Raw genomic sequence first — 18,150 nt, 5'->3', positions numbered from 1 at the left:
GCGTTTCCGGCCTGCTTTTTCTGCCGCGTTGAGGTGTCTGTTGTACATACTGCCGTCAGAAGAACCGACACACGGCAAACGAAGGCAGAACAAAGGCGTGGCAGTGTGTGCGACGGCAGTTTTTGGATAATCAGGGCGCGCATTGCGTGAAAAGAAACAAGACAAGTACGATCCTTTCCGTGCGGCAGATAAAGAATTGCTAACATGGACATACATCATCACGAGTTACCCCCCCTTCCATTAAACTTTCATTTCGACGTGCCATCAATAGCAACCACCGCAACAGCAAGAAGAATGGTGATAAGAGTAGCAAATGCGCCGCGGCAACAATTTGCGGTTCCAGGTTTACAGTATCTCAATATTACTCTCCGCTTTACCAAAATGATCAAAGGGCATTAAAATACATTGCTTTCTCTGGTTCTAGGTGCATCTGTGAATTGGTGGGGGGTATTTCGGTACCCCTCTAATAAGTTAAAGAACGCTTTATGTCCGTGAAATGGTGTCTGTCATCCCGGAGACGCTCCCGTAGTAATGCAAAACAATTGGCGTTTTTTTGCATCACATCTATGTACCATACAATATAGTGCACTGATTTGGGAGACTTTGAAGATACTCAAGGTGACCAGGGCGAAATGAAACACGGTAAATATTTCGTCCCCACTTTTCTTGTCATTTGTTTTTCTGCGCTCTCGGCATCACTTGTGATGCGCATTACCATCTTTAAGCCTTTGGCGTTTTTGCTTTGTTTGAGTGTGTTCTGAAGATTTCTTTTTAAAAACACCAAACAGTACAAGTAGCATTCCCGTACATTTACAAGCACCGGAATACCAAAATCTACCATTTATTACATAGCAGGGAGCAAGATATCTAATCGTGGACACTTGAAGAAGCGGAGAAATATTCCGAAGTGTTTACAAAATCAGCTCAATAATACGTTGTATTTGAAGGCAATATAGTATAACAGCAAACAACTGAAATCCCTGTCGCGACTTCTGGACAGTGGTCTTTGATATCCTGCACAGTAATGCAGAACCGTCGTGGTCACCGTGTCTATCATCTACTTAAATTTGTGCTGAAAACTCACCAAAACGCCGAATTATTAAGACATGCAAAATTAGAGCCGCGGCTTCTCTAAACCAACGCTAGACTAGGTAACGAAGGACATAGCGAAAATTTTTTTAAGAATTTCGGCAAGCTATTCTTCCTAATAACACTATAGTAGGATATCTACATGTAAAGTGCACAATAAGACACCATTGAATGTGGTCACGCCTTTGCCGCGTTGGCAGTAAAGTAGCATAGAAACTTAGTGGTGGTGTGCCACAAAGTGCAAGAAAATAACGCCTAACCGCTGAAATTCTATGAAGCGTAATGTGGTATCCAGTTCACTATTCCAAAATATTATAAAGTAATTTTCGTAAATCGCGCTACTATTTTATGCCCAGTATATGCATCGGGCATATGTGCAAACACTCATTTTTAACTTAGGTTGTTGGTTTGTACCTTGTACACGTGCAAAAGATAACTTACTTTAATACACTTTGTGCGTTAATTGCAGCGTCAAAAATTAGTTTTTTGTACTCACGATGTTAAAAGGTAGACCAGGTCAAATAAGCGGTATTCGGATTTTTCTTGAACGTAGCGATGGAGCGCCGAAAGCGTTGCTTGTGTATCTAGAGCTTTCGGATCCCCTTCAAGTGGAATGAGAATGGCCGTTTCTTGGTAATGCTAAGTTATGAAGAAGTAAAACATGCACAATTTAGGGAATATATTGGCTGATGTCGAGCAATACGCAGAGGGGCGTAGGGTAACATGTATTTCACCTTGCAGGTATACCCATCACCAAACTCTCAGGCCGTGGTACGCTTTGCCTTCTTGTGCACCAGGTCATCAGCTGATCGTGATGCTCATGAACAAAACAGGCTTGCTGTTACTCAACTGCCTTTTCCGGAACAATATAAATTTATTCTTTTCGTTTTTTTGGGAAGCAGCGTTGAACACAAAAATATTGGAGACGAATGGGCTCGGCCAACCAGGCAATATTGTCTGACCTCTGATCCTGCGTAATATGTGTTCTCCAGGACTTCAAGAACACGTAGCAGGAAAAGGGGGGGTGCGGTTCAGGTTTGTCGTTATCTGACCCCTGCACTATTCAATAATTGCGTAGAACATTTCTACGTGTGTCAATGAACTAATCAAGCAGTCTTGTACAATTTGCATCCCTTTTTGGGCCCCTACAATCAAATCGGTTCTGTGAAGCACTAAGATCGATTCTGAATATGCTAGGTTTTGTCAGCGCAGCATCTTAATAGGTGCCTCCGCCGTTGCTATGTCAGTGCGTCTTAAAGTGCGGCTGGTGGCTCGACATGCACCTGCATGAACTTTAGCCCTAACAATGCCCTGCTACAAATTTACTTCCTTGTCATGAGAAGTTTACGACACATCCGTTGAAACATATCGGCCTGCTCCTGTCCAAGACGTAGGGTGCCCAAATTGTTTGAATAAAAAAGGACGAGGCTCAGGGCGGAGTCATAATCACGCATTCTCTCAACACTACCTCGTGGCCACGCAACTCCATGGCGGATGCTACAACGGTAGGAAAAGGGATGGGGTATGTCCGCCTTGGTCTTGGTTAATGTTAAGCTACTCACCAGCATTGGCATAGATGTCATACCTAGTGAAGTGCTATTGAACCTTCTCTTAACTATTGTACGTTGCTGTATTTTGCAGAAATTCCATCTCGCAGTTACGACGTTGCTGTACACTTTTTATACATCACGATATCTGGCTACAGTCAGGCGTTTCAGATTCTCAAGCGAGCAGGATTTTGTGAAGAGAAACGGCATTCTATTACAGCGAAACTTCAGAAGGTCGCCGCGCCAACCTATAGTAAAACTAATGGCACCAGCAATCGAGGCAAACGGGCCCAATGGCAAAAATGTAACGCGGATCTTGTGTGAAAGCGCATGTATACCGGAAGGTCAGTTCATTTGGTAAAATGAAGAAGTTGTCATCGTTGATACCCCAACCCTATCACCGGCATCAAATATTGCCCGACAATAGTCAAGGTGGATACTTAGACACTCATAACATATAGTAATTCGGGGAAATATCTCCTGGTCAGCCTCTGCAAACGCTGTAGTAGAACGCACTTTGACGGCGAGAACGGTAGCTGACGGTTGCATTGTATTTGACCAACTCGCCCGCATTGCCTGCAGTCGAATTTGCGCAAGCCGTATCACTCCCACCATTTAAGTCGGCATCCGAATGCTTCACTCGACGCATCAATTGGACTGCCCACGCAAAAATTACTGGTTGGTACCGATATGTCAAACTAAATTCGAACCAGCAAAAACCTTCCAAATATAATGTTATATGACTACTATCAAGGTTCCGCTCACAGTTTGGCGTGCTGATATTCATGAGGTAAAATAAGACAATGAGGAACGTGAAATAACCCTTCACGCCAGGTAGGTAATTGGCACCAACCAAGCCTTGTCGAATTCTGAGCCAAATAGCATCCGAGCCGGGGAAAGAAAATGAACCTACTGCTAACTTCGTACTGAAACAAGCCTTATAAAGCATGCTGACAGAGCTCTATCAAGAGCGCCGATGGGAAATTAAACATAACTTTTTTTTGTTGAAACACGCATCAACAATCTAAGGACATTGGTACAGTGTGCCAATAATTAATTATTCACACAAAAATGCACAATATGCCCCCTCCTAAAATTGTATCTCAGAATTCCAGCAGAGAATTGCATTCCCACCCAAAAGTTCGCAACGGAACTGCCGCACTTGGAAAAAAACTTCCTCACTCACAAATTTAACATGTATGTGTTACTGAAAATACCAAGCACTCAGCCACTAACTGCATATGCGACTTCCATTACACCTTTATTTCATGATGACGCAGCAAAGCAGAAATATTCGCTGGTATCACCATTCCATACGCTTCGCTACTCGTAAAATTCAACTTTGGTAGCAAACAGAAGTTTTCGAAGCCTAATATAAACTCACAACCAATTAGGTGTCGTTATTTTATGTAAAGTTTTTCAAGATTTCGGTTAGAAGTTGAGGCGATGTCATTACGTGGGTACGTTCGTTTCTGTGAATTTCGATGGAGACACAGTATTATGTTACAAGGAGGATATCTTCTACAAAGTGCAATTATAGAACTTTTACCCTCTAATTTGCGAACACGCGTGATGCATGTCAAGCTGTACCTAAAATCCCCCCCCCCCATAACTGTGCCCCCATGAATTTACAGGACAGCGTCATGTACTACCTCGAGTAGCCACTACTGCCATAGTCAATAAAGCCAAAATGCGTTGAAGAATGTTTGTCGGGTAAGGTTCTAAACAAAGTTCTAGTGATTTTAAATATTCCATTTGAATATCATTGCAAACCCAGATTATTGAAATCAAATCGAATGCAGACACCTTGCGGGCGCACACGCATTTAAATGAGAAGAAACGTGAGTGGCGTTTATTTTCTTACCTGCAATATTTCCACTCCTACTAATCTGTGCCTTACACGGGGACTTGGAACACTGAGGTACCTTAAATTTATCTGAAAAAAAAAACGACAAATACCGCTCAAACATAATGCAGTGGAAGTAATGGCGGAGTATAGCTTAATTTGTGTTTCCACTGGCCCTTAGTGCGAGTGATTCGTCAACATTATCACGATTTATTCTCAAAGGCACACGAACGCGGTAGCAAGAAACACGTCTAGGCACACCGCCTAAACGTACATGGTGGGCGTGGGAACATCCATCTACCTCCTCCGTCCAAATGGAGGCCAAGTACCTCTGCTCAGATCACCTGAATACTTTTATGACACGTACTCTCTCAGGCTGTGGTGCCGGGGAGTAAAAGCACAGTACAATAATAAACGGAAATTTTGTTACGTAGTCCCTGATTGATTGATTGCAGGGTTTAGCGCGCCGACACAACGCAGGCGATGAGGCGCACCGTAGTCGAGGGTTCCGGATTTATTTTGACCTCGTGGGGATCTTTAACGTGCGACAAAATCTCCTACACGTGGGCGTTGTTCCTTTTCGCCTCCATCAGAAAAGCGGCCGCCGTGGCCGGGAATCGAACCCACGTCCTCGTGCTCAACAGCACAACGCCTTAGCCACTGAGTATCCGCGGCGGGTCGTCATAGTCTTGCACGGTTGTAAGGAAAAAGACCGTATTTCCAAGCTCCCAACGCAATGAAGAGACAGATGTAGTAACCGAACCGAACTGGTTAAGCAATCTTAAGTCCCATACGCGGTAACTTTTTCGAACGGTTGGTCGCTCCTTGTTTAAATGACGACCCTTTGGGACGAAGTGTCATAAACTCTAACATCATCGTTGTGCACTCGACCTAAGCGTAGCGGACGTAGACCCTCTGAGCGCGGCCGCAGAAAAAAAACTAAAACGAGCGGAGAGCGCTTGTAAATCAGTAAAATCGACAGTTTGACTAGGTTGTGCTGTTACGTCCTTAAGTAGCGCTTGAAAGAAGACAAAAGCAGAGAAGACACACACGACGGCGCTAACTCGCCACTGTTTTTGTGGCGCATAAACACAAGTATATACTCAGAATGAGCACGTGCCTAGGTCTAGCCCTTCACAGTGAGTTTTGATTCACACAAGATTACAATGGTTACATGATTACGGTTCGATAAACACAACATTAGAATGTTCACACTCAACAAACAACGGAAAAAAACACCAAAGTAATGCATTCAATAAGAAAACAAATCATTTCCACGTTATTCCACCGTGGCGTGGGTGACACACTTTTTATCGTTCTTTCTTTTTTTATTCATTCATTCATTTATTTCGCATCAAGTAGAATACAGGATGCTGGAGGTCCGTAGGAAAAGCCGACGAGATGTCAGATTTACGGAGCCGCAGACCCCTTCTCTTTCCCACACTGAGAGCTTCAACAGCATTCAGAAACGTTGTCCGGATATCTTACAATACGGTTTGTTAAATCAATCGGCTTTGTAGGAAATTATTGAAATATAGTGACACAGGAACATCATTAGAGTACAGCATAATTGTCATTATTTTAAAATAACGTAGAAAATCACTAAAATACAGTGACGCGCGAAAAACACAGCAGAAAGAGTGGGCTCGATAATTGCTCTAAAAGAGCATTAGGCACAACGGAATGACATATGTTTGCCGCTTTCGTCATTGGCAACCTAAGAACATAAAAATTTAAGAAAGCTCTACAAGAAAAAAAGCACAATCAAGCACACCTCAAAAATACATCCACAAAACAACCTTCTCAGGAGAGATGAAGATATTGTATGGGGAAATGAATATATTGTACAGAAAGCTTGAATTATTTCTCGTGTGAACTGGTGTTTTTTCCGCCACAACACGCTGGTGTTCTCAAACAATCCACAACATCGAACTAGGTTTTTATCTGCTTGGTCTCGCGCAATGCCCAATGATGTGTGCATGAGGGTTCTTCTTGACTGACCACCGGTGTTCTGTGAGTCGAACATTGATAAACCCGCCTGACTGGCCAATATAACGGTTATCATGGGATAATAGCAATGAGTACATAATGTAGGTGTTGCACGGAACAAATGGAAAATCATGCGCAATATTGCAACAGCTGTCAGACGTCTGTACTGACAACTTCCATTATACCTGTTTAGAAAGCTTGACAAGCTTATTCGGAGCAGAAAAAAGTACTCTAATCCCGTAAAGTTCGGCAACATTCTTCAAGCCATGTGTTAAACGGTTCATGTACCGGATACAGGCGGTTTTCATTCTGTCGGCCACAAGACCATCTTTCCAATATTCCGCTGTGGCACCAATCACTTTTATTTTTTAACTTCTGGGCAGCCTTGCGCAATATGTCATCCGTAAAACGGGCAAGGTTAAGCCTGGTGGTCTGCACCTGGAAACTGCTCCCCGTATGCGAAAAATGAGGAATAATACCCTGGCATTACACAGAAATTGAAAGTAAGCCACCAAACTTTCCCCACTGTTATAACGAAAACAGAAATTACAGGTCTACAAGCAAAGTTTATTCGTACCATAAAGGGATGCATATGTGAACTATCTGGGTTTGGCATCAACTGCGGTCAAAATAGGTGTTGCATTAACCAGTCCACATTCTAGAGTGAATATAGACATTATATTATTGGTTTTTATGAAGACAAAGTAGGCACCTACAAAAAGAAATTACGCGATATGATCTCACGCGAAATTATATAGATTTCATCCGATATTGAATTAAGCATCTGTTCTCAAGTTTACTCACAGCATTCACCGTGATTGCCACGTATTTTATAATTTTAGTTGAACTTGAAAATCTCTGAGCAAATGATGAGTCTACGAACACTAAAAGTTCCGGGTAGATTGTGTTGTCAGATCTTCCAGACACTTTGCCGTGTACTGAAAAATACAGGGGTATTTATTAATGCATTAGCTACTTCCCGTTCGATGGAGCTTGTGTTTTGCTGGTGACGTACCATCATTAGGTTGCATGAAGTCCATTCTGGGCACGCTGCTGTAATTTGCAATGTCTGCAAAAGAATGCAAATGGTCTGCCAATAATGGCAAAACCACAGATTAAAATGTAGGTTTACGCAAGACATCGCTACAGTATTTTGTTTAATTTCGATGTCAATTATTACGGACATGTATACGTGCATATAGTTATATCCACAAAGCGTGGCAAAAGGCGACTTGTAACTTGTATTAGTGGTGCTCTTTTCGCTGTAGTTGCTTCGGCGAAATAAGCTTTTTATAGTGCGGAACACTTGCTTATCTCCTTGTTTAACTAGAATGAAGTCTGGCTTGTTTAAAACAACTACACAGGCTTTAAAGGGACTTATAATCTTGCTTTGGGGTATTCTCCACACCAGTACTCCCGTAGAGTTGGTCAACGTATGGAGGCAAATAGAGTAATGTATACCTATGTACACACTAATAAAAAAACGCAAGACGATATGCGAGGCAAAAATTCACTTTGTTACACAATTGTATCTTTTTCCAAATTTACTTCCTCAGGTCACAAAATGGAAGGGAGCCAGAGAATGAGAAAATCGCACTTGCATTGGCATACGCTTCAGCTAAATGCGTTTTCAGTGACCCCAAAATGGCTGTTACAAGTTCCGTTAAACGAAACATGGCGCCACAAGCACGACCAATTTTTGTAAATTGCGATAGGTGAGAATGGTCCAAGTTTTATCAACGCCTACCCAATGTTCCCTCTCAAGCAACAAAGCAGCTCACAATACGGTTAAATGATTGCGTGTTGAGCGACCCAGTAGCCTCCGCTGAGACCTTGAGAAGACCGCTTGGTCTACTACCGAGAAATTACTAGTCATTTGAGATTCGAATGGGCCGGATACCTTCCTTCCCATTTATGGCTAAATATAACTCAATTTGTTGTCTGGTGTCTTCTACAAACAAATAAGTATAAATCGCTGTGGCGCACACTTACTGCTACATTGACCAGCATTGAGGCGTATGCACGCTAAACAAAGACAAGATAAACCTGCAACATATACAAGGGTCTTGTCCTACGGCGATTACACAATATTGTGCAATCACAAATTCTACACTGAAAATATTATACAAATATACAATCACGAGAACAAGCCTAAATCCCTGCTCAGCTCTTACCCAGACGACCAACTCTGGATAATGCAGTTGTTTGAAAACATATCGAGTGCCATAGGGTTGCTGGCTGCCGTTTTGGCAGCAGGACTAGTTTTCCTCAGAAACTCATCATCAGCACCGCCATCAGCCTCAGCAGCAACATCATCATCATCATTTATGTAGGTCCACATAAGCACAAAAGCAGCGCTCATTGACGCCTACCAGCTCCTGTCCTGCGCTTGCTGAGTCGACTCCTTGCCTGGAATTTTTTTATTTTGTCGCTCCCTCTGATTAATGCCCTTTTCTTTCTGTTACACCTGATTCTCGGTAGGTAATATGTTATCCTGGTGGTGCACACATTGGTATTTCTGAACACATGGCCAGCCCAAGTCCATTTCTTTTTCCTAATTTGAAATAAATCTTCCATTCGAGTTTTCTGCCTGAGCCAGGAGCCTCGTTTCCCATTCCGGAAGATTACCCCAGCCATCCTTCGCTTCATGGCACGTTGGGCGGGTCTACGTTTGCTTTCCAGTTGCCCAGCAACGCGCAAAAGTTCCGCTTCGTATGCAATCACCGGTAGCACATTTGGGCCGCATGCTATTCTTTTCAGTAACGGTGGGAGGTAGCTTACTTATAGTTATTGGTAGTGCTTGCCCAGTGAAACCCATCCGCTATCTATTATGCGCCGGATTTATTCTTCTTTTGATCAGTCCTTTCAACTTGTACGAGGTAATTATACTTTTGGAATTGCCGTAGTGTTGCGTCACGAAACGTTAAGAGCGCGCTTTCAGTAGGTGTATTTATCATTAAATTAGGCTTATTCATATTTGTTTGTAGCCCGCCAGCCAAGTTTTCTTATTGCAGTTCCTCAAGTATTTTTCAGTTGCTTTTTCCAATCACTGAGAAAGACAATATCGTCTGCAAGCTGAAATGGCTGAGGTATTCTCCTTTTATCCAAAATCATGCGCTGTCTTAGTCAAGCTTCGTAAATATCATTTCCAGACCAGCTGTGCACAGGTTTGGGGAAATGACACTCCCGCTAGAACTGCCTTTCTGATCCGGAACTTGTCGTTTTTCTTCTGAAAGTTTATTCTGTCCCTTCATGGCTTATATACGTCGTAGTGGAGTCTTACGCTGGTCTCCTTTATCAATTGATCTTCCAATGGTTCAACGATTGCTGCGGTGCTTACTATATCATGCGCTTTTTCAGAGTTTATAAAAGTCACGTAAAGGGGCTTATACCCTGAGGATTTTTGTACCACACAGTTTATGACATGAATGTTATTTATCATAAAGTATCCCTTTAAAACCCAGCCTGTTCTCTAGCTTCATGAAAAACCAATGCTGTAGCTTGTAAGGTTAATTGTTACCTTGGCCAACAGCTTGTATACCACTAAACATGGAATTCTTGAGATCTTTGCTCTCAACCTTCTTGTGAATCAGGAATACGTGTGTGTTTTTTTTAGCTATGGGCACCGTTATTGGGCTTATGCATTTGGAAAACAGGTCAGCTTTTTTTTTGTTGTAGAATGATCACAGTATTCCTTAATAGATAGACGGTTATATATCGCTACCTGTAGCTTAATTCTCTTTTCATAATTTCGCAGGCCTTTTCTATTTCATGCTTAGTTACTTGTGGGACATCGCTAGCTACGCTTGTAGGCTCAGAAGTTCTGTTTGGTGTAACGTCGCTGGCGTAGTTATGGAATAAACATATAGTGGTCTGTCACTCTCACTCATGAGAAATAAGTTTTCCGACAGCGCCCTGTAGGCAACAAAACCACCCTTGTCATCATAAAATTAAGGGTACAGGCGTCTCTATAATATTTTAGAACACAAGTAGGTGGCCTGAGGAACTTGTCCACTTGAAGTCAGCATGCAGAATACCTACCACAAAAAGTGAAGCAGAAACTAGATCAGAAGGAACCACCAAAATTCAGCAAGCATATTCCAGATTGAGAAACAGAAGTCCGAAATAAAAGGCGGGCAGAAGGCGAGGTTACAGAGGTGGTATTTTGGGCCATACTTCGGAACGAAGAAAAACGAAAATTTTTATCCACCTCCCTCGCCAGCTCCTGAGGATTGAAGGTTTGCTTAGAGCTCGATATTGAGGTTGCCCTTTTTCATGGGACGCGTATCTAAGCAACCTCTTGAATTATTCGTAGCCAGACAGATCTTAAAGTCTCTACGGGCCCGTTTCATCTCACTGCGACTGTATTTTTACACATTGGGTTGCTTTCGTTAAAAGAAAAATTAGAAATAATCTAAGCAACATTTTGTCCAACAGCTGCCTCTGCTGGCGCGGTGGCAAGATTACCTTCCGCAGAGGGGTTCGACCGGCTCTGCCTGCAATCTCGAAGGGTGGCTAACGAAGATAAATACACCAATTTTTTCAATAACATAGGGGAAGTCTAGTGCTTCCTAGACTAACTGGTTATGCACCGAATGCGTTATGCGGAGGCTGTGGACTGCTGAACTTAATGTGACCCCAGATTCAGTTGGCCTTCTTTTGTAAGCAGTACCTGCCAGAACAAAATTGTAAAATGAAAAGAAGCTGTAGGTTGGTCTTGTGCTCCGAGTACGTCTGGCTTCTCCTTTCCATTTGAACCCTCGTTTACTAGGAGTCATTGCTGGAAGACATTCAAGAGTGCATTTTAATTACTGTATTTCGCACTTTAAATAACCGGCAATAAAAACAAAACATTCAGTTTATATTAGAAGAATGGACAGAGTACAGATAATAGAGCAAACGATATTTTGGACCGGTGAAAATTTAAAGCGCCCGCTTTATTTCAGTCTACGTTGGGAAAACCAGCTCCACCATCAACCTTTGCTAGCGTCATCCGTTGTCAAATTCGCAGTATAATTCCCACTGAAGCTGGCAAATACAGCGCAGCTCGACCGATGATTTGGATGGTATGGCATACTGAAGGACAAATGACCAGTATAAATAATATGGATGAAACTGTCCGAGACACGGGGAGTTAACTCTTCTGTACGAAAAAACTCGGAATGAGCTGTAAATTAGGAAGCAGGAATGAGTGGACCGCCTTGTGGGTCAACACCAACAGCTAATGAGAGAGGTACATTAAACATTGAGGCGTAACTTAAGCACCGTTTTGGCAATACGCATACCTAAATAAGAAAACGACATCATGAGAGCTAAACCATGACATAAACCTTCAAAAATATAGCAAGCGAGATTTTACCTTGTTCTATGTAGTTGTCCATATGCGCTTCAGGAATTTCTGACAGATAATGTGCCACGTGCCCGCTAGCAAGCCGCTCTTCATTTGGAGTTGGAGAAATGCGTAATTTTGGTCCAACCAAACCTTCCTGGAAGGAGAAAGTAGTAATAAGCTCACCCTAGTGGCAACAACTGAAAAGCCTTACGGTACTGACGTCTAGTGCGCAAAATGAGGCTGCTTGACATTGTTTCCCACGGAATGCCATACTGATAGGTTTTAGTCCTACGCGCGAACAAGGCCATGTGCCTGTTTTTAAAATAACACGGTTGACCACTTTTCACGTTTCAAGTTTAGGGCTTATTCGCCATGGTTGTTCGATTCTTCGGCGAAGGCGTTTTGCACCTGCCTCACTTTGAGAGGTTCTCTGGTTGTCAAGAAAACAAAAACTTAGTTCAGCAATATATTATTACGCTAACACGCTAGTTGCGCACTCTCTAGCATCGGCTAAAAAGTTTTCATGTGTCACGTGGCATCGCAAAGAATACACACAATACTTCGAAAAAATTTCCTGAAATCTTCAATAAAAAAAAATTGACTGGTGAATACAATACTCAATTATGCGAATTCTTCGCTCAGCTGTGTAGCTGTTCTGACTCTGCAAAATATGTTGGAACAAAGGATTGCAGATAGACATCTATGTATGATTACATAAATCTTTTATTTGCAGCGGCTGACGAAGCCTAGGAACCGGTTTCCATGCTCATTGTTCGGCACACACTCTGGGTTCGGGTATCGGCGGTGCTAAGCCTCCGCCCGGGCACCTCGTTTACTGAAGAGGCTGACGAAGCGCACGGCCGGTTTCTTCTTTCTTCGCTGGCGGTTCAGCACTCTCTCCTGGATGCTGCACGGCGCTGAGGCAGCACTCAGTTGTGGGTTTTCTCGAAGGCAGCGATAGTGATCCTCTGTGCAGGCGGCGCCTACCACGTCTCAGGAAGGGACCACGAACTGTGTCTTAGGAAGCGAATGCACATTATCGTCACGCGCACGCTCCACCTAACATTTTAGCCAAGCGTTGCGCGGACGAGCGTCTCGTGCGGACTCAGCAGACTGTCGGCCCCCCCCCCCTCCCCGCTACTTTCGTAGAAGCGCCTCGCTAAGCTGCCAGGGCGAACCGCCATTCCCTTACAAATATGCGACGGTCTCCTCGTTTGCTTCCTTTCGCTCTTCTATCTTGCCATGGTTTGCCCGGTTACAACGACGACAATGATGCCACTCAGACCAAGAACGGGGGCCACAGAGCTGCGCCCTAAAACTGACTGAAACGTCCTATAGATTGAACTGCAATATGGAACAGGCTGCGCACAAATATCTCTCTTAATATGCACGTGTAGGTAAATTCCACATTTTACGAACGCAACTGTTTACTTACAACACGGAGGCCGTCTTCTGAGGTAACTGAAACAGAAGCCATGTTTTGGGGATCATAATACAAGTCTTCTTCTAACTGTGGACCATCCATCTGTAACACATGTTGTAATAAAGCATATATTGCAGACCCTTTGAATGCTGTAATACTGAGATGCAAGATAAGTATCACTCACGTAATGGTGCATAGGAATTTTTCCAGAATACGTACGAAGCAAGAACTCGCTAGACAGCACGGAGCTTTTGTGAAGTGTAAGCAGTATGTCATTGGTTATTTTTAGTAACAATCTTCCATCACTGTCGCGTTCCCGGAGTATTTCTGGATGCACAACCGAAACACCTGAGAAAAGTATATGAAAATACATGTCACAGTGCCACAGCTCTACGTAATATTGTTTATAAGGGACTTATTTAATCAGATGTGCGCGTTTTTTTAAAAAGCCAAACATCCATAACTGCTTAGGATTTTTTTGTATTTTTGAGCTTGATATTAGGAGTACCATGGCCAGTTTACACCGTGGAAATAAAGATGGTTTCTCACGAACGCATGAGAGTGCAGTCTGATACAAGCAATACATTTCGGTACCTTTTCTTTGTAAGTAACGTTGGAGAATAAGTATTAAAAGAGTACCACTGAAAATGTACTGTGCTGAGTTATCGGCAGAACCTGCATGAATCACCCTGACGGGGAAGGGTAGACCGGATGTTGATGAAGAGAAAATGTTGGCCTACGTTTTAGTGGCTTCACGAGGGGCTCTGACATGACTATTTATGATAATGGTGTTTGAACACTAGAGCACTGCAGCATGACCGGAACTCGTTTACTGCTCTTTCACAGCTACCTGGCTAATCAAAAAACAATCTTTTATATCCGGAGTATTGACACAAACAGAATATCTGCGGGAGTCCCAGTTTTTTTTCTTGAGTTTCCCATGAAATACCGATTTGAACCATTATTTATCGGTATTTATTATGTGTTATATGGTCACAACTGCCCTTAATTCAAATTTGTGGGTTTGAAAGATATCTTTCGTAACTGTATAACCTTCACTCCTTATTGTCGTGGTGTCGGCCTAATAGACTGCTGAACACAGACTGCTTGCAGTTTTAAATTTTCGGCTATTTTGTTTCTACTCAACGTAGTATCTCGTCAACCACCTTATATACCATGCCAGATAGGCCAGTTCACGTCGGATCACCTAAGCTAAGCAGCATTGGGCTTGGCCAGTACCTTGGAGGGAAACCACCTGGGAACGCCGAGAGCCAATGGCTTCCCCTATTGATGTACCCATTGGTATAAGAAGCTAAAGTGCCGCCTAAATTTTCACAATCGCATTCTTCGTTTTGGCAATGTTGGTGGTTTAATTCGATTCGTATTAAAGGAAATCGGTAGTTTCCGTCGAATACCATATTTGCACACTACTCACACATTCCCGCCTGTAATGCACAGGGAAATTTAGGTAGGAAAGTTCAGAAAAATATTTCAACGTCACCGCTACTGCGCAGATGTAGAAGATATGATACCACGTACGCGGCGGGAGGCATTTTGTTTCACTCAGGCAGCATAACCAGCCAAACTGCCTTGTGCTTTATTACGTTGCTCATCCAGCTCCTGCTAACACCAAAAATGGAGCAGGGAAGAATAAAAGTGCTTGCTATTTCACGTGCATTGACCTCACTAATTTTGACGTAACCGATATTGATTAATTCGCTGCCAATTTATGAATTCCATACAGGTGTCTTCAAGTTTTCAAAAACGTCCGTTCTCCGCCCGGGTAAAGGATTTCATAAAATATGGCTTTCCTTGTTTACCAAATTCCCGTACCCACGTCTTCAGGGCTCCCTGTTCGGCAGATCTTGCTCAGAACCCCCCGCTGCCAGCAAGTAAAATTATCTTGCCCTTAGGTACCCCGTAGGCGCCATAACGACTAAAATGAGGTGTTAGTTGTAGCAGCGAATGGGTGGATGAAAATGTAGTCTCGTGATGTTGCGCATTGTTTTGAGTTGCAGTAAGTTGGGAGGGGAGAATTGGTCTCTATGCCAAGACTAATAGCCGCTTTAAAGTTGGTCTCATTTTTGGTCCTGATTGTAAATCGGAAACGAATTTGAAGGCTTGTTTCCGAAAAAAACATGGGCGTGCGTTAGAATCATGCAAATTTGGTACACTGGTTAAACTATACGCTTAATTCAGTGTCATTCAATCTATGTTACACATTGGAGTTTAATATATTATGCGCGTATCGCCATTCCGCAGAACAACTAAAATCGAGAGCTTAATCTTACTTTTCTCCCCCACACCTTCAGCGTTTATCCTCTTTTGTGCACCTCATAATTCTGTCTGTCAACAAAGAAACCATGTAGGATTTCTGTGATGCGGCGTAATCCTGTGAACAAAAGCATGCCATATGACCGTTGCCTGAAGTCGTCAGCAAGACGACTATGGCCCATTTTATTAAGTTTTAAGAATTTTCTTGGAACAAATTTTCCATCACATTAGAAAAATATAACTGGAAAAGTTACAGGTATCAAAATGTATAACAATTCACTCACCCAAATCAATGCAATGGAAATTATTTCCTCCTTTGCAGAATCCTTACGCACTTAAATAGTAAGTTGGCCGATCACGTTTCTGTGATGTTTCCCCATCCCCATCGTTGTATGCCCAACAGCTGTCTGTTACGCGCACCTTACTTAAGACTTTTGTGTGGCTACAATAGGCACCACCGGCACTTAACTCTCATTACCAGCGTCGCTGCCCTTGAAAACTCCGACAATATCATCTCCAAACCCAAGTGCGGCCCTGTTTTTGCAGGCTTTGCTCTGTGAGTAGGGTTTCTAATGTATCACATGAGCACTAATTCATTGCTTTGGCTATTATTTTTCCCAGATAGTTGAGAGTGATAGCAACAGCAGGAGGCTACGAGGAGCACGAAGATGGCCAATTGTGGCCTCTTAAAAGAAAAGTGCGCAGTTAATGTGAGGGAAATCAGAAGATTGCAACAGACAAGTTAAAGGTACGATCTTGCTTCCCACCATCATGGCGTTTAAAAACATGACGACAACAGCGGTACAGAAACAGATATTCTTGTTAGGGTTGCATTCTTTTAATAGCCATAACAAGGTGTGGAAGAGAAAAAAGGACAAAACAAGTGCTCACTATCAACTGAGTTTATTTTAAGAAAAAAACACTTGTATACATACATCTGGTCGTGCGCAATCACTGCGCACATCAGTAGAACAACTGAATGTTTTGGTCGCCGTTACACCGCCCATCCCACCCTCATCCCCCCTACTCTGAACTAAGCAGACCAAAGAGCTTTGTTCCGTATATGCCAGTCTGATAAGGAAGTTCGTCTGCAAAGTTCAGTGCTCTGGGGGACGACGGGATGAGTAAAAGCTGCCAAAAAATTTGCAGCAGTTTTAGTTATGTCCGCAGGTGTTTGCAGGTGTTTGCAGTATAACAGAGAATCGAGCCGTTTGGTAACCGTCCATCTTAGTGATGGAAGCCTTCACAAAACAGAATAGAAGTCACGAAAAAGAGATGGCACAGTGCGGTATTTGCATATAAGTGATTCATATAAGGTGCCATAGAAGATGTTAACGTAAGATTTATGTTCATATATGTTTCTTTCCAAATAAACTTCGTTGATAATCAGTGCCTGTTTCCTACTTCTTTCTTTGTCCCCGTCGTCTGAAGGCTGCTAGAAGTAATATGAAAATATATCATGGTTCCCAAAGTAGTTCCAATTTTATCGTTTAGGTCTGTGTACTGCAAAGAAAAGGAACAGCCTTGGTGGGTAAATTTAGCATTTGTTTTAGCATTAGACTACTGCTGAAACAAACAAGAAAATTACCATCGCTTCCCAAACAAAGTTGAGGGAAGCGCAAATTCTTTCTGACCTCAAAACAGCACCAAAAGTGCGCGAAAACGCCCGCTAAAAGTGCGTCCAATGAATGGAACGTCAAAATTTCAAACATCGAAATCGCAAAGACAACGAATCAATGCAACAATTTTTCGAGCACTAAGCGCATCAAAGAAAGATGTAAATGTATGCCGATATGTGAGCGAGATGAAGGTATGCTATAGCACTCCTTCTTCTTGATCCACATAGAAGCGCTTGCCTGATGTTTGCCCCAGAAACAGCAACGCTACATTACGCATCCTGGTGGTTGACGGCGTCATTTCTATTGTCGAACATTCCAGGCTCAGCACAGCCTCAGTTCACTGCACTGAGTTTGCGTAATTCTGGGCACCCTGTATAGCCGGAATTAGTATCCTGAGTTAAGCACGGGCGCCCACACAAAGAAGGTATCCAGGGTAACGTCATGATGTGGCGCAGACGAAAAGACGGCAGTCGTTTATATTGTAGTCTAGCAATCAAAATGCAGACAATAAAAATACAGAAAGAAGAAGGTGCATTCATCACGGCCGTCTTTCTTCTTGCTGTGCCTCACTATCACCCCATACGTCGTTGACACGGTACGCTGCAGGCAGTGGGTGATAATGGGTCTAGAAATCAAAACTCCTCTATCAATACCGTAGCTTTATTACCGAACCTTCTACGCTCACAGCGGCCTTGTGTGGTTCAAGGTTCTTATTGCCCAAGTAGAGGCTTCCTTTTCCAGGTAATTGTTTTAAACAATGATAGCCCGGTTTCGGCACGCACCGCGTGTCGAGAAAGCTCATCATGGCTTTTCTGTGGACCGATCGGTCTATGGGGAAATGCAATAAACTTTTGACAAGACGCCATCGGTACACTTAAAAAGCTTTCGCTTTAATAAACGAAGACGACACGTACTGGTGGCACTGTCTAGTCGGGAGAACGGAAAGCTTGGGCGATATAGGACAAGAGTTGGAGAGTGCCCTTCGCTCCTGCCGTGGGAGTCGGACCATGTGGTCTGCGGCACAATGAAAG

General features: G+C 43.0%; 1 protein-coding gene across 2 annotated transcripts in view; it reads right to left on the bottom strand.

The window, feature by feature from the left end:
* Positions 1 to 18,150, bottom strand: part of LOC144141306 (venom metalloproteinase antarease TserMP_A-like) — a 57,974-nt gene that overhangs the window by 27,076 nt on the left and 12,748 nt on the right. For both annotated transcript variants that reach the window (XM_077672882.1, XM_077672883.1), the window contains exons 2-8: positions 13,411 to 13,574; positions 13,239 to 13,328; positions 11,831 to 11,957; positions 7,487 to 7,561; positions 7,276 to 7,409; positions 4,501 to 4,572; positions 1,586 to 1,728 (exon numbers count right to left, since the gene is read on the bottom strand). In XM_077672882.1, the coding sequence (XP_077529008.1) occupies positions 1,586 to 1,728; positions 4,501 to 4,572; positions 7,276 to 7,409; positions 7,487 to 7,561; positions 11,831 to 11,957; positions 13,239 to 13,328; positions 13,411 to 13,574 (805 nt within the window). The remainder of the gene's footprint in view (positions 1 to 1,585; positions 1,729 to 4,500; positions 4,573 to 7,275; positions 7,410 to 7,486; positions 7,562 to 11,830; positions 11,958 to 13,238; positions 13,329 to 13,410; positions 13,575 to 18,150) is intronic.

This window comes from Haemaphysalis longicornis, unplaced genomic scaffold (genome assembly GCF_048455015.1).
Source record: "Haemaphysalis longicornis isolate Haplotype H1 unplaced genomic scaffold, Haemaphysalis longicornis Haplotype H1 scaffold_6, whole genome shotgun sequence".
Taxonomy (NCBI): Eukaryota; Metazoa; Arthropoda; class Arachnida; order Ixodida; family Ixodidae; genus Haemaphysalis; species Haemaphysalis longicornis.
The sequence above is the reverse complement of the archived record's forward strand: the minus strand, read 5'-3'. Positions and strand labels throughout refer to the sequence as shown.